The following is a 14458-nucleotide window of genomic DNA, read 5'->3' as shown; positions in this document are numbered from 1 at the left end:
AAAAGTGCGGGGACATCTGCAGAAGAGTCGATTCGCTGCAAAACGAAACCGTGTCTGGTGAATCTGGACAAAGCTCAGTGGGCTTTTATGAGTCTCATTTGAAAATCCTTGTCACTCATTAAGGCCGCTAAGTTAAATTAAACCTGGCCCATTATGATGTATGTGCTCACAAGTCACACCAGCCATAACAACCATTACTAGTACAGTTACTACAGTACATAATCTTCCAATGTCAGTGTATGTGGTTAGCTGAAAGAAAATCAAAATCATTTATAATTTATTAATTGGTAGAAAATAAATATTTATTACTTTTAAAAAAAAATATATAAAAGGTAATTAAATGAACGAAAATCGAAATTTACTATTCCCTCTGTTTTATATTAAGTATCATTTTATCTTTTTTTTTGTTACAAAAAGAGTGTCATTTTAGAATTTTAATACAACTTTCAGCTTAAAATTAATTACAAATGTATATATTTTATAAATAATTTTATTTATCTCAAATACTATTAGTTGAATATATGTAATTAATAAGAATTTTAATGCATTTCAATCATTTTTTAATATGTGTAAAAAATATCAAAATGACATTATTTATGAAACGGAAGGAGTATTAACTCAACAGAACACAATTATCACAATCTTATATATTAAAATAGAAGTCATGACTTCTTTTATGTGTGATTTTTTTAGTTTGGACCATTAATAGATAATATCATATTTAAAATAAGTTCATTATTATATCTTTTAATATATTTATCTTTTTATTTAAAATACAAATGAATATATTTAAAATATTCTAACAAACTCTTTTTTAAATCTTCTTAGAATCTTTTTAAATTTACTTTCAAAAATTAGTTAGTTTTAATTTAAATTATCATAAAATATAATTAGAAATTAAAATTGAATATAGTTTTGGTTTATAAACAAAAATTTAAATAAAATGAAATTAATTAATTTCACAAATACATTTACTAATAATTTTTAAAGATTTTGTTAGAAATAAATATTTATTTTAATTTTATCTTTTTCAAATTTGTTTTCTAATAAAATAAAAATCATGATATTTTGATGAATGATATTTTTATTTGGATCATCATTTAAATTTTATATTAAATGTATATCACTAATGCTAATATACATAATATTTTTAACTACTTTAATCATAATATCTTTTATATCTTTTTTTAAAAAAATAATTAAAATTCTAACAAATCTCTTAAAAAATATAATAATAAGATCTTAATTGTCATAAATTGAATATAAATCTTTTCAACTAATTTTGCAATTAGTAATGAAATGTTACTAAAAGAATAAGATTATATCCTATTTTATCAATTTTATAATAATATCTATCATTTTAAAATAAAAATGTTATATTGAACAAAATATGATAAAAAAAATTAAATTGATAAGTTAACATATTTTATTTTCATTATTTTATATTTATGCTAAAAATATAATATGTTGGTAGAACGAGTTAATATTAGTAAACAATATAATACATGTATAAAAATTTAACTTATCTTAAACTTTTTAATATATAGTAATTTATTATATAAAATTAATAAACATTACTTAAAAATATTGCGATTTGAATTACAGATTATGATTATAATAAATTAAATACAAAATTGTTTTCATATATGTTGTTTCATGCATTAAAAAATTTAGTTTAGTAATCAAACTCAAATTCAATAAGACAAATATATAATAAGCAACATATATATGTGATGATTTTAATTTACAGCACGAAAACTATAAAATTATTATATTTGACATAATTATACAAATATTTAAATATGTGAGTAACATTAAAAATATATAATAATTATGTAAAATAAATATCTATATATATAAATGTGAAAATATATAACCGCACGGTTGTGCGGATGTAAATCTAGTTAGATATTATTTTAATGACTAATCCAATTTCTGATTGCATTTTTAGCTTCTTTGTTTATTAATTATTATGCAAAAGAAAAAGAACAGTAACCGAAAGTTTAGTGGGTAATAGTTGAATTAATATATGGACTTTCAAATAAAGGATAGAAGTGATGATGTTATAGTATACATTCATACAAAACATCTTATTCGTTTTAACACTAAAAAAATAAATGATGCACGGACACAATTCATGTGGTGATTAAACAATGGGGAAAGTTCTTAGGTTCCGATATAACCAAAACCAGAAACGAAAAAGGCAGTGGCCTGAAGAAAAAGATAGAAGTGCAACCATGTGTGGCCATTGATCACACCATATAATGCACATCCTAGTATGTATATGCCCACCATCACTTCCTTTGAATTCACTCTGCAACAAAAAAAACACAAGTTATTGTTAATATAATGTTATTTGTATTTGGTGAACAAGTTGTAAAAAAAGTTTTTTGATTGAATAAATTTAACATTTATTCAAAAACAAAACGCTACTTGACGGGAAAATCTACTTCTACAGATCTACAAGTGTACTAAGAAATTTTCCCAAAGAAGCGAGCCTAAGATCACGGAGACTGAGTCTCAATGTTCTCCAATATTATGCAACTTTCAATAACAAAAATGTAGGTTTTCATTTTCTTCCCTCACCTTTCATAATAAGATTTTTTTTGGACGACCTTAGATAGTAACTTATTCTTCAAAGCATCTCCTAATTTCTCAGTCACAACCCATTCATTCACTCGTCCTCCTTCAAGTAGGCCAATCCAAGTTCCTTTGGTTCGATGCATAGCCATTACATTCTCGAACAAGATCCAGATTATCACGAGGTAGAAGGATCTAGTTGGACCAAAGTTATATATATACGTGCATTAAGTTGAAGTCATAAGACAGATTACTCTTGATGACTGATTACATTATGGATAGGTACCTGGGAGTTGCCATGGTGTGGAAGATGGAGATCATTGAGGGAACATAGATGGTAGACCACAATGGAATGTGGATTTCAGGGAAGAAGACACTTGTTGGTACAATTATACAGTAGAAGAAGAATGTCAAGAAGTGTACTGCCACTTTCCTTACGAAGAAAAAACTGTAGATCACATAGAACTTCTTCCATATTGATACTCTCTGTGTTCCAAAACATGCATTTGTTTTCAGTTAGTTTTTGATCATGCTCCACAGAGAAAATAAGGGTGCTAACAAAACAAACTAATTGACCTAAACAAACATAATAAAATGCTTTAGATGTTTTTAGAAAATGAAAGAGGAACTCAAAAACAATTTTTAAAAATAAAAATGGTACTTCAGATTTCATTATATTTCATAAAAATGTCGGAAAACCAAAGAAATCAAATAAAAACAGATCCAAACTAAAAACTTTGTTGAAAACCGAGTGATACGAAACGAAAATCTAAGTTTGGATCAAACCGTAGTAAAATGGAAACATTTTGAAATCGACACAAAAACACATTTTAAGTTAATAAAAAGGCACCGTACATATCACACTGCCGTGTCCCACCTAGAGACAACGAGAGCTTAATCAATCAAGCACCGAAACGTGTTTGTTTAATTTGGTCCCACTAGTTCAAACAAGTCACCCTGCTTATTGCTATCGGGGTTCTATTCAAACTAGAGACGGAATAAACCGGGACCAATCAGTCACAGTCAAGTGGGGATCAAATGAAGCATAGTGACAAAAAAAGACCTTGTTGTAAATGATCTCCATTGTCATTTTTCTGAATAGATTCGCCGGACCACATGACCACCTATGCTGCTGGAATCTGTAGGCCTTGAATTTGCTTGGAAGCTCGTTCCTCACCTGCATACCACCCCAAAACTAGCATTTATTGGGTGTGTACGATTCTTAAATATCATTTTCATATTCTGTAACTATTTTTTTGTAGTTATTACCTAACTTTTAATATATAAAACGTGTTTACCGGACCGATAGATGTGTTGGTTAATTTATAAATGTGGTTACTAGGAAATAACTCGATTTTTTTTTACAAAAATGTGTTACCGTGAGGTCGTTGAGGTAAACAAATTTCCAGCCATGAAGGCCAACGCGAACGGCCAAGTCCATGTCTTCTACAGTTGTCCTTGATTTCCATCCTCCCGCAGCGTCCATTGCCGATATTCTCCATACACCCGCGGTTCCTGTAGTTATATTATCCTTTTGCTATTACATATTTAGATCCCTTTTTGTTTTATATATGTTATGCTCTTTCCTGTAGTTATATTATCCTTTTGCTATTACATATTTAGATCCCTTTTTGTTTTATATATGTTATGCTCTTTCCCATGAGATGGTAATCATTTTTGTTTTTATACTATGTGAAGGCTGTTGACTTTCAACATATATATAACGAATTGAAAACTAACGTATACCCTTGTGTTTAACTGAATGTTATCAAATATTTTTCCTAAATCAATTAAATTATATTGTTGTGAATATGCTTGGAGGTTAAATTGTACCATTAAAACCGAAGAAAGCATGTCTAGTAAACCCTGATTCTTGTTCCACCTTGAAATGGTAGTTGAGGGACATCTCTTGCATCCTCGTCATTAAGCATTTGTTTGCGTTCACTGCAAGAAAATCGCCATCCGGTATCATTGAATACGGAAAATCATTAACCTTTGTTTTAAAAATCAATGGATAATGCATAATAATGCAAACATGTAAGCATACCAAATATCCATCGGGCTTGAACGAGAGCAACATCAGGGTTGTGGACGAGAAACGGGATGGTGCGGGCGAGGTAATCAGGATCGGGTTGGAAATCAGCATCGAAGACGGCCACAAAATCGCATTGCTTGACGTAGTTATGCGTAAGAGCTTCTTTCATAGCTCCAGCTTTGTAGCCATTCCTGTTATCTCTTCTTTCACACCTTATGTTTATGCCTTGGCTTTGCCATTTTGCAATCTCTATGTCCACACCTTCCTGTAATCCGAATTTTTTTAGCATATGTTTCTTTTCTGAGTTAACAATATTTAAATTATAGGAAAAGGATAAACATTTTTGTTAAAGTTTAACAGTTTCAAAAACTAATTGATAATGTGTGAATTCACATATATATTATTTTTTTGCTAATGTGTGAATTCTCATATATTTTATATATATTCTTACGTCTTCTTTAATTTTAGATGCGACATCCTAGAAATTTTGAGTGAAATCTGTGAGAAACACAATGTATACTAGTATATAAAGAAAATATTTTAAAACTCTTAAATAGTTTTTTTAATATAAGAAGAAAGTAAAAAGAAAAACATAATTTTGTTCATAAATTGCGAGGCCATAATTTAATTGTCGAAGAGGTTTTAGCGGCTAACTATTTTTTTTTTACAGCAGTTTTAGCGGCTAACTAATTAAATATAAATTAATCGAAAAATCTTTCTCAGTATTACTTTATTTAATTAAAATACTATTATACTAAATATACATTAATAATTTATTTCTATATTTTTGTTATTTAACAAATAGTTATATACTAATGGAATCTAGACAAAAACACAAATATTGAATATATGTTTATGAACTTTTACTAAGGACAACTTCTAGCAGTAAAATTATATAGTTTTGGATATTTTCCAATGGAACAATAAATACGACACTATATTTTTGTTTCACTGTATTATGGATGGGGTTAGTGTTTTACACTAAATGGTGTGCCATTATTAATAACACTAAGATTATATTATTGTAATTTATTTTAATTAAAATATAATATATTTAATATTTATTTATATTTAAAATTTTTAAATAAAAATAAACATAAATTTGTAGAATTTTTATACTAATTAATATTTTGCATAATTAATCAATTGTAATTTTGTATTTAAGCTATACTAGATTTGAAATAAGTATGATGTAATATACTTTTTATTATTTTAATTTAATGATTATAATTTTATATTCAATATGTAATCAAGTGGTGTGTCTAATGATAAATTTTCTGCCACAAACAATATTACGCTCAGTTGAGCTGGAATTCTCCCAGTCAGGTGAAAAAATAAATAATCATTTTTAATTCTTTTACTCCTGTTACTGTACATTAGGGTATGATTATTGGGGTCCTTGCTCTTGAGTCTTTAATACACATATATTTATATGTATATATACTAAAGAATTTACGGAAACTCAAATCGAAAGTTTTTTAATTAAGGATCCAAGAGCAAGGACCCCCAATAATCATGCCCTTAAAGGTGAGATTCTTTAGTATTTTGTTCCTCTTGGTTTTGGTGGAGTAACAAAATAACGCCTATTTCAACTTTTGACTGTTCTTTTACTCTGTCATTTTTCCACTCAATTTCTCTATATTAAATTACTCCAAATTACGCTATTCTTCCCAGTCGCACTCTAAAGATACCAATAAAACAAAACGTTAAATATTTTAATATTATATTTAGTATTGTGGTTGGAATTATTGTGAACAGCCACTCAGAACAGTGTAGAATCCTGCTTATGACATTTATATAATATATTAATAATATAGTATTATTTTATATTTTAACAAGCTACATACCCTTACGACAGGATCGGTGGAATCATCTACAACTTGAATTACAAGACGGCTCGATGGCCATAATAAACTGCACACTGCCGCTATGGATATTTGAAAGACCTACAAGTATTAAGAGACAGTATGCTTTAAACCATCGTTACTTCTCATTATTTTATAGTGAGAAGGTTAAACACGTATATAAATATATATACCTCTTTTTCATTGTACATTGGTATTTGGACAAGAACCTTTGGGTAGTTTTCGGATCCAGCCTCGACATCTTCTTGCATGGCCTCCCATTTGTACAGTTTCTCCGGTTTACGTCGTAATAACTTACCGAAGAATATCACAATGTTCATGTAAAAACTCTCGAAGAACACTATGATGGATAAAACCAAACACATAATCACCAAACCCTTGAAAACGGGAAGAAGCACAAGACTTCTCGTTTTTCTCCACAAATATTGGATTTGCATCCATTCAGATTCTGCAGCATTGTTGTCTGCTTCAAGCCTCTCGTGGGCAGCTGCTGGATCTTCAAGGCTCCATCCATTGAACTAATTCATACAAGAAAAATAACTATTAATTAGTTTATCGTCAACTAATAAAGAACACATATATAAAAAAAGAGCGAGAGAGAGTTATATATAATTACAAGAAGTAGGAGGAGGCTAAGAGTGGAGTCGTATAGGAAGAGGAAGGGCTTCAGATATAGAGACATTGTTGCTCTAAAAGCTGAAGCTCGAGAGAGTAGAAGTGATAGCTTAATTTTCTTTCTTTCATGTCCCTTTTATTGACATTCTTCTTAATATTTTTTACTGTGATGCCTTATCACTTTTTTACTGATACTGCTTCCTCACTTCTATTTTCGTCATCCACTGTTATGATCTCCAAATTATTATTTTCTTTCATATCGCAATTTCAGTGGAGGGGGACGTTAGCGTTATCGCAGCCTCTCTAAGCTGGTAACCACAGAAGGGAACGCAACAAAAAATATCATCACCTGTGCGTGGTTTAGAAATTCCCACATGATTCGCTCATTCTCTACATTTTGATATTATTATTGATAGTTAGTTGTAGTTTGTACATTAGTGGCGTATCACGTTTTTTTTTGCACCACGTTTTCATTACCAAATAAAACTGTTATAAAATAATTAGATTCTTATGTGAATTTAAGAAAAATATAATAGGTTATGATATGTGCGTATAACTATGCTTAAAACCAAAAGAATGATACTGGATGTGATTAGTCTGATGATGTATCTGATGTACAATTGTGTCGTCTACTCATCTTGTAATCTTGTACACTAAAAACCAGATTCTAATTCCTTTGGTTTAACACGCCGGTTTAGCTTTGGTGATGTATAACACTAGTTAAAGAAAATGAGATTATTTGCATTTAGTGTAATGGTACGAAACCTAAGAACAATACCAATATGTATGTTTTGTAGGGTTGTTATGGTTTCTTCAATTCCTTCGTCGTTTTTCTTTTCTTTTTTGGATCTCAAATCATTTTTCTGGGCGGAATCTTATCGGTCTACTCTTGTGTTTAAGCAGCATCTTTCTCTTTGTCACTCTCCGATATGTGACTAACAGTAATAGCGAAAGAAACGAGTTGGTGAAAGTTGATACATAGAAACTGCTATACTTATATAGATGGATTCAATCTGGTATATATGAGTATGACTACTGACTGTTTGTTAGGCTAGTTTAATTTTTATGGCTCTAAACTCTTGGTCTCTCATCCCAAAATCGATGAAAGAAAAAAACAGTTTTTTTTCAGGTCACATTTTTTTTAAAAGCTAGATTGCATTATTAAGTTTCTTAGGAAAATAGTTTTTAACAATGAGAACTAATAAAATAAATGTAAACAAGTGATACACCAATGGAGATCCAAATAAACTAACACACATCTATTTTACGTATGGATAACTATAGATTTTTCATATAAAAGTTTCATAATATGTTTTTGGAATAGTTGAATCTCAAGTGACATAATCTTCATATCAATCTAAAACATCACTCTTTCAGATTAAATTGAAAATGATTGTTACTCTCTTTTTAATACTTCGGTAGAAGTTACCAATATGAGCATTGTTTTTGGAAAAAATAAATTATTAGGATTTACTAGGCCCAGTAATCGATGTAATTTCTCCACATATCGGTTTTCGTTAATTAGCCATAGTAAGAAAAGAATATATATCGTCTAAACTAATGATCCACCGCTTGCATCTAGGGATGGCAAACTGGGTATTGGACCGCGGGCCTGGCCCAAAAGGGTTTGGTGCGGGGCGGGTTTGGACCTAGGAATTTATGACCCGCAAAAAAGCGGGCTTTGCGGGATGGGGCTTGCACGGTACCGGGTTAAAAGCGGGATGGCCCAGATGAACCGCGGGATAGCCCAGATGAACCGCTAGAAGCTTCAGTTGCTTTCGTCACCTGAAAACAAAACGAAAGAGAGAGAATGAGAGATGACGACGATGGCTGTGGGAAGCGATGACGATGATGGCCGTGGGAAGCGATGACGACGATGGCCGTGGGAAGCGATGGAGCTCTGGCCGTGGGAAGAGATGGAGCTCCGACGATGGCCGTGGGAAGAGATGGAGCTCCGATGATGGCCGCAGGAAGAGATTGAGCTCCGACAATGGCCGTTAGATGTCCGACATGCGACAATGCTTCTGGTGACCACATCGTGTTCAATCTGCAGCAGAGGAGCTTCTCTTCCTTTTCGTTCCACCAAAAGGTATTAAATTTCTTCTTCTCATGAATTATAGACTTTATATTTTGATTACAATTTCTGCATGTGTACTTCGTAAATGATAAAATGGTCCATTGAAACATGATGATTCTTAATCTGATATTAAGTCATTGTTCTTGATGTGAGTGTGATTGTGCTTAGCTTAGCTTCGGTTTTAGTCGATTTTAATTGATGTTTAGTTCATGTTCTGTTTTTCATTGTGGCTTGATGTTTGAAACTATATGAGCTGTTCTATTAGAAACTTTGATGGTTTTATTGTTAACTATTACTTGTCTGTTTGAGCAGAAGAATGAAATTGCCAAAGCTGTTGAAGAGGAGCTCGAGAAGGCAATGTCTGCTTACGGTTTTGAGATTTTGCAAACTCTCATCGTTGACACTGAGCCTGATGAACATGTCAAACAAGCCACCAGTGGTAACAAAACCGTCTCATCATTTCCTTTATAGACTGGTTTTCATTAGTAACAAAAATGGTTTTCTTTTCTCTTCTTTAATCTGTCAATTTAATTTATATTTTCTAGACATATCAGATTAGATAAGCAAAGTCCACACACGTATCTTAGGCAGCCGTAACTTAGGTTTCAAAATAGAATTTTCGAAAAAACAAACTACGACAGAAAACCTTGAGAGAGAATGGGATCAATAAGCGACTCAGAAGAACAGTTCACGTTTGATCCGAAGTACTCCCCACCAAATACTGTGGACTTGGGAACTCATCAAGTTATGGCTACGCTTGCTGCATTGGAGGAGGTCGATGATCAGTTCGCAGAAGGTGGTGTAAGTAGTGCTGACAGAAAGAAGCAAGGAAGGAAAAGAAGGCTTATCAGTCTTACTGATGATACTGACGATTCTGATGTTGAAATCACTCCACCAACCGAAACAACCAAGCCTCGCAGAAAGACCAGTTATGGAACAGCCTCTAGGAAACCCCATGCTCCAATCCACTTTAGATGGAGGTATTGGCTCGTCCGCACAGGCGTGTAGTAAGAAGAAGTCTGTTCCTATAAAATCTGTGATTCGTGGTGGGAGAAGAAAGCCAGTGCCTCACTCCCAAAAGAAAAGGGTCGAGTCTCGCCACTCGCAGCAGCCTGCTGTGTTTACTCAATCGCAAAAGAATAAGAAAAAGATTGAGGAGATACCAGATTTTGATGATGAACTGGAAGAAGATGAGTTGGACGAGGCTGAAAACGCTTTGGAGGATATGGAGAATAGGCAAAGATCAGACGTCTGGAAGGATTTCACGGTGGTTGAAAAACCCAATGGAGATTTGAAAGCTGTGTGCAATCATTGCAAGAATGAGTATGCATGGTATTCTCACTCGCATGGAACAAGTGGGTTGAGAAGACATCGGCGGAGATGTAAAATGTATCCAAGGAATACGGGAGGGCAGCAACAACTCAATACCGAGGGGAAAGTAATATCTCGCAAGTATGATCATATTGTGTTTAGGCAGATGGTAGCTAAGACAATAGTCCAGCATGATCTACCTTACTCGTACGTGGAGTATCAAAAAGTTAGAGACACATGGACGTATTTGAATGCTGATGTCCAAACCATTTGTCGAAACACAGCAAGAGCAGATGTGTATCGATTATATGAAAGTGAGAGAGAAACACTCAAGAGAGAATTAGGGAGTCTTCCTGGACGAGTGTCATTCACATCTGACTTATGGACATCATTGAAACGGGAAGGATACATGTGTGTGACTGCACATTACATTGATCGGAATTGGAAGTTGAACAGCAAAATCCTGACGTTCTGTGCTCTACCACCACCACATACCGGTATGAATGTTGCGCTTCAGCTCCTTGAATCACTGAAAGAGTGGGGAATTGAAAAAAAGGTGTTCTCAGTCACATTAGATAATGCTTCAAGTAATGACTCGATGCAGGATATTGTGAAATCGCAGCTGAATTTGAATGATGATTTGTTGTGTGGAGGAGAGTTTTTTCATGTGAGATGTGCAGCTCACATACTTAACCTCATAGTGCAAGATGGGCTGAAGGTTACTGGAGACTCTTTGCAGAAAGTAAGAGACAGTGTTAAGTATGTATTAGGATCGGAAACGCGTGAACAGTTGTTCCAAAAATGCGTGGATGCTGCGGGTGTAGTAGAAAGTGGATGGCTAATACTGGACGTACCGACAAGATGGAACTCCACTTACTATATGCTTGAAAGAGCCATCAAGTATCGTAAAGCATTTGTTAAGTTGGAGGCATTTGATAAGAAGGGTTATAAAACGGCGCCCACAGCTGAGGAATGGACTAGAGCAGATAATATTTGCAATTTTTTAGGTCCTTTTGCTGTGATCACAAGCTTGATGTCTGGTTCGAATTACCCGACTGCAAACTTGTATTTCTATCAGGTTTGGATGATCCATGATTGGCTTCGGAAAAATGAGGAAAGCGAAGATGAGACTGTTAGATACATGGTTCCACCGATGAAAGAGAAGTTCGACAAATATTGGGATGAAGTCAGTGGTGTTTTTGCAATGGCAGCAGTCTTCGATCCACGGTTTAAGCTTTCAATTGTTGAATGTTGTTTAGGGAAACTTGACATGAGTACCCGTGATGCAAAGGTGAAGAATCTGCGTGACAAGCTGAGTATTTTGTTTGAGTCATACGACAAAAAATCCAAGAATAACTCACCTTCCACTGAGCCACGTGAGACTGCTTCGCAAAAAGCATGTGCGGCAGGGTCAATGGGACTGTTTGTGAACTACAATGTGAGTGTTTTTCAATTTTTTTTATTTTCTGTTTTTTTTTCCTCTCTAATATTTTTTTTTGAAAAAACTTTCTTAGGATTTCTTTGCATTTCGCAAAACCAGTGGCATTGTGAGTGGAAAGACACCTCTAGAAGCTTATCTTGAAGAACCAGCTTTGGACATTACTAATTTTCAGAGCTTGGACATCCTCGATTGGTGGAAAGATAATGCGCATCGGTATGGTGACTTGGCTGCAATGGCATGTGATCTGCTAATTATTCCAATCACAACAGTGGCTTCGGAGTCCTCCTTCAGTATTGGATCGCGAGTTCTGAATAAATATAGAAGCTGTCTACTCCCAAAAAATGTACAAGCTCTGATATGCACTAGAAATTGGATCAAGGGATACGAATCTTACGCACATGGTAAATAACTCACATTATAATTTTTTTTAAAATTATCATTATCCATTATCCTTAGTAAAAGAAGTTTCTGATATTTGCAGATGAAGAAATCGATGGTGATGGTGAAGAAGAGAAATTACCATCATTTGAGTCTATCTTCAATGGGGAAGATGAAGATGATCAAGTTTGATTTGGTGTTTTGCTTTATATTGATTTGGTGTTTTGCTTTATTAAAATATGGGATTTCTTGTGTTTTGCTTTATCACATTGGTGTTTTGGTTAAGATAACATGAAAGAGATTTTGCTATTATCAAGTCAGCAACAAGAGCTGTATGAAGTTGACCTACGGGTTCATGTTATGTTTTTTTTTATTTTGGCTTGATGTTTGAGTTCATGTTCTAACATTTAGATAATATACGCATATAACATGTTGCAATGAAATATATACCAACACAACGATAAAGAAAACGTTACAAATAGGACAAGTGAAGCAAAAGATTAGTTTTTTTTTCTTTTTCTTTATGGATTCACGTCTAACAGAATGGTGCAATCATTCATATCAGCTGAAAGATTATTCTCAATAGCTCTTCGTGAATATATAAAACTAGTGTAACACAACCTTCGTGAATGAAAGAGACTTTGCTATGATCAAGTCATTCTTGTTTGTTGTTTCTTCATGCAGAAACTCATTCTTGTTTATGTTTGTTGTGCAGGAAAAATAAAAACAGAGCAATATTCGATATCCCGCGGGACGGCCCGCGAAGGCCTGTAAAAATTGCGGTACGGGATTGGGCAGCTATTTTCAAGACCGCATCCCGCGCGGAACAGGCCCACCGTATCCCGCCCGAAGACGAACCCGCAGCGGTACGGGACGGGACGGGACGGGAGAACCCAATTGACATCCCTACTTGCATCATAGCGTTAGCAAGCCAGAGACTTCACGCGGGTAATTTAGGGGATACCCGGGATAGTGTGTTCATAGTGTATTCCGTGAAGGGCATATAATGCTGTTTTCCGTTCCCCGGTTCAACAACATGACTTCAACTTCACTTATCAGCTGGGATGTGCTTGGAGAAGTCAAACTCCATGACTCTGAACTCAATGCTAAGTCTCAGAAAATGTACCATGAAAAGGAACAATCATAACGTTAATCACTACAAGAAAACAGCGGTATTCTGACGGACGTTCCGACGGAAAATGAATTCCTCGGAATATACCGAGGAATTTTCGAGGCAATTCCGAGGAAACACAAAATTTGTCTTCCTCGGAATTTCCTCGGAATATACCGACGGAATTCCAAGGAAAATTCATTTCGTCGGAATATTCCGACGGAATACCGAGGAAAATAGTATTCCTCGGAAAAAACCGATGAATTCCGAGGAAATATTATAGACGTTAGAGAGCCGTTGGGGGGATTTTAAAAATTCCGAGGAAATTCCGAGGGCAGAAAGGTTTTCCTCGGAATTTCCTCGGAATAGATCTTGTCGATTTAGGGATTTGATTATACATTCCTTTTCCTCGGAATAGAGTTTTCCTCGGAATTCCCTCGGAAAATTCCGAGGAAATTCCGAGGAACTTGGTGTTTTAAACCGAAAACAACGTTTTACGGATTGAATAACACGTATATAACCTTCATTAAGTGTCTTAACCAGATTATGAAGTCAAACTTTGGTGTTTTACCCAATAACAAACACTTTTACGATTGCATGAACGAAAACCACACAACATAAGAGAAACACTTATACACTTTAACAAACGGTAAAGGGAATACTTACAATTATTTTTGAAATTTTGTTATTTCATGGTTTATGATCATTTATACAAAGAATCCTCAATGGTATGCATTATAATTGTATAAGAAATGAAATACGGCGAAAATAATCGATGTTTTGAAACCCCAAACCCTGGTTCCTCAGAATTTCCTCGGTAATTACCGAGGGTATTCCGAGGAAACCTGGTTCCTCGGAATATTTTCATTTAACCGGGTAAACCAAGCCGCCAAATATTTCGCGAAAATTGAATTAATGATTTCCGAGGAAATTCCGACAGATTTCCGAGGAATCCCTTGCGATTTCGTCGACTCCTCTCTTCTCCCTTGCGATTTACGGCGCTTTCTCTCTTCTCCCTCGCGATTTCCACCCTAATCCTCATGTA

The 14458-nt window shown here is 34.0% G+C and overlaps 1 protein-coding gene across 1 annotated transcript; it reads right to left on the bottom strand.

Moving 5' to 3' along the window:
- Nucleotides 1–2016: 2016 nt before the first annotated feature.
- Nucleotides 2017–7357, bottom strand: LOC103860873 (probable glucomannan 4-beta-mannosyltransferase 1). The gene is made up of 10 exons (XM_009138548.3): nucleotides 7097–7357; nucleotides 6654–6998; nucleotides 6463–6561; nucleotides 4628–4880; nucleotides 4414–4524; nucleotides 3959–4095; nucleotides 3644–3757; nucleotides 2867–3066; nucleotides 2587–2775; nucleotides 2017–2314 (listed from the first exon to the last, which is right to left on the bottom strand). Exons 1-10 carry the CDS (start codon nucleotides 7160–7162, stop codon nucleotides 2167–2169), a joined length of 1662 nt encoding a protein of 553 aa, XP_009136796.1. The 5' UTR covers nucleotides 7163–7357; the 3' UTR covers nucleotides 2017–2166.
- Between the last annotated feature and the right edge of the window lie 7101 nt (nucleotides 7358–14458).

The sequence above is a fragment of the Brassica rapa genome, chromosome A03, assembly GCF_000309985.2.
Source record: "Brassica rapa cultivar Chiifu-401-42 chromosome A03, CAAS_Brap_v3.01, whole genome shotgun sequence".
NCBI lineage: Eukaryota > Viridiplantae > Streptophyta > Magnoliopsida > Brassicales > Brassicaceae > Brassica > Brassica rapa.
This window is presented reverse-complemented; position numbering and strand designations above follow the sequence as displayed.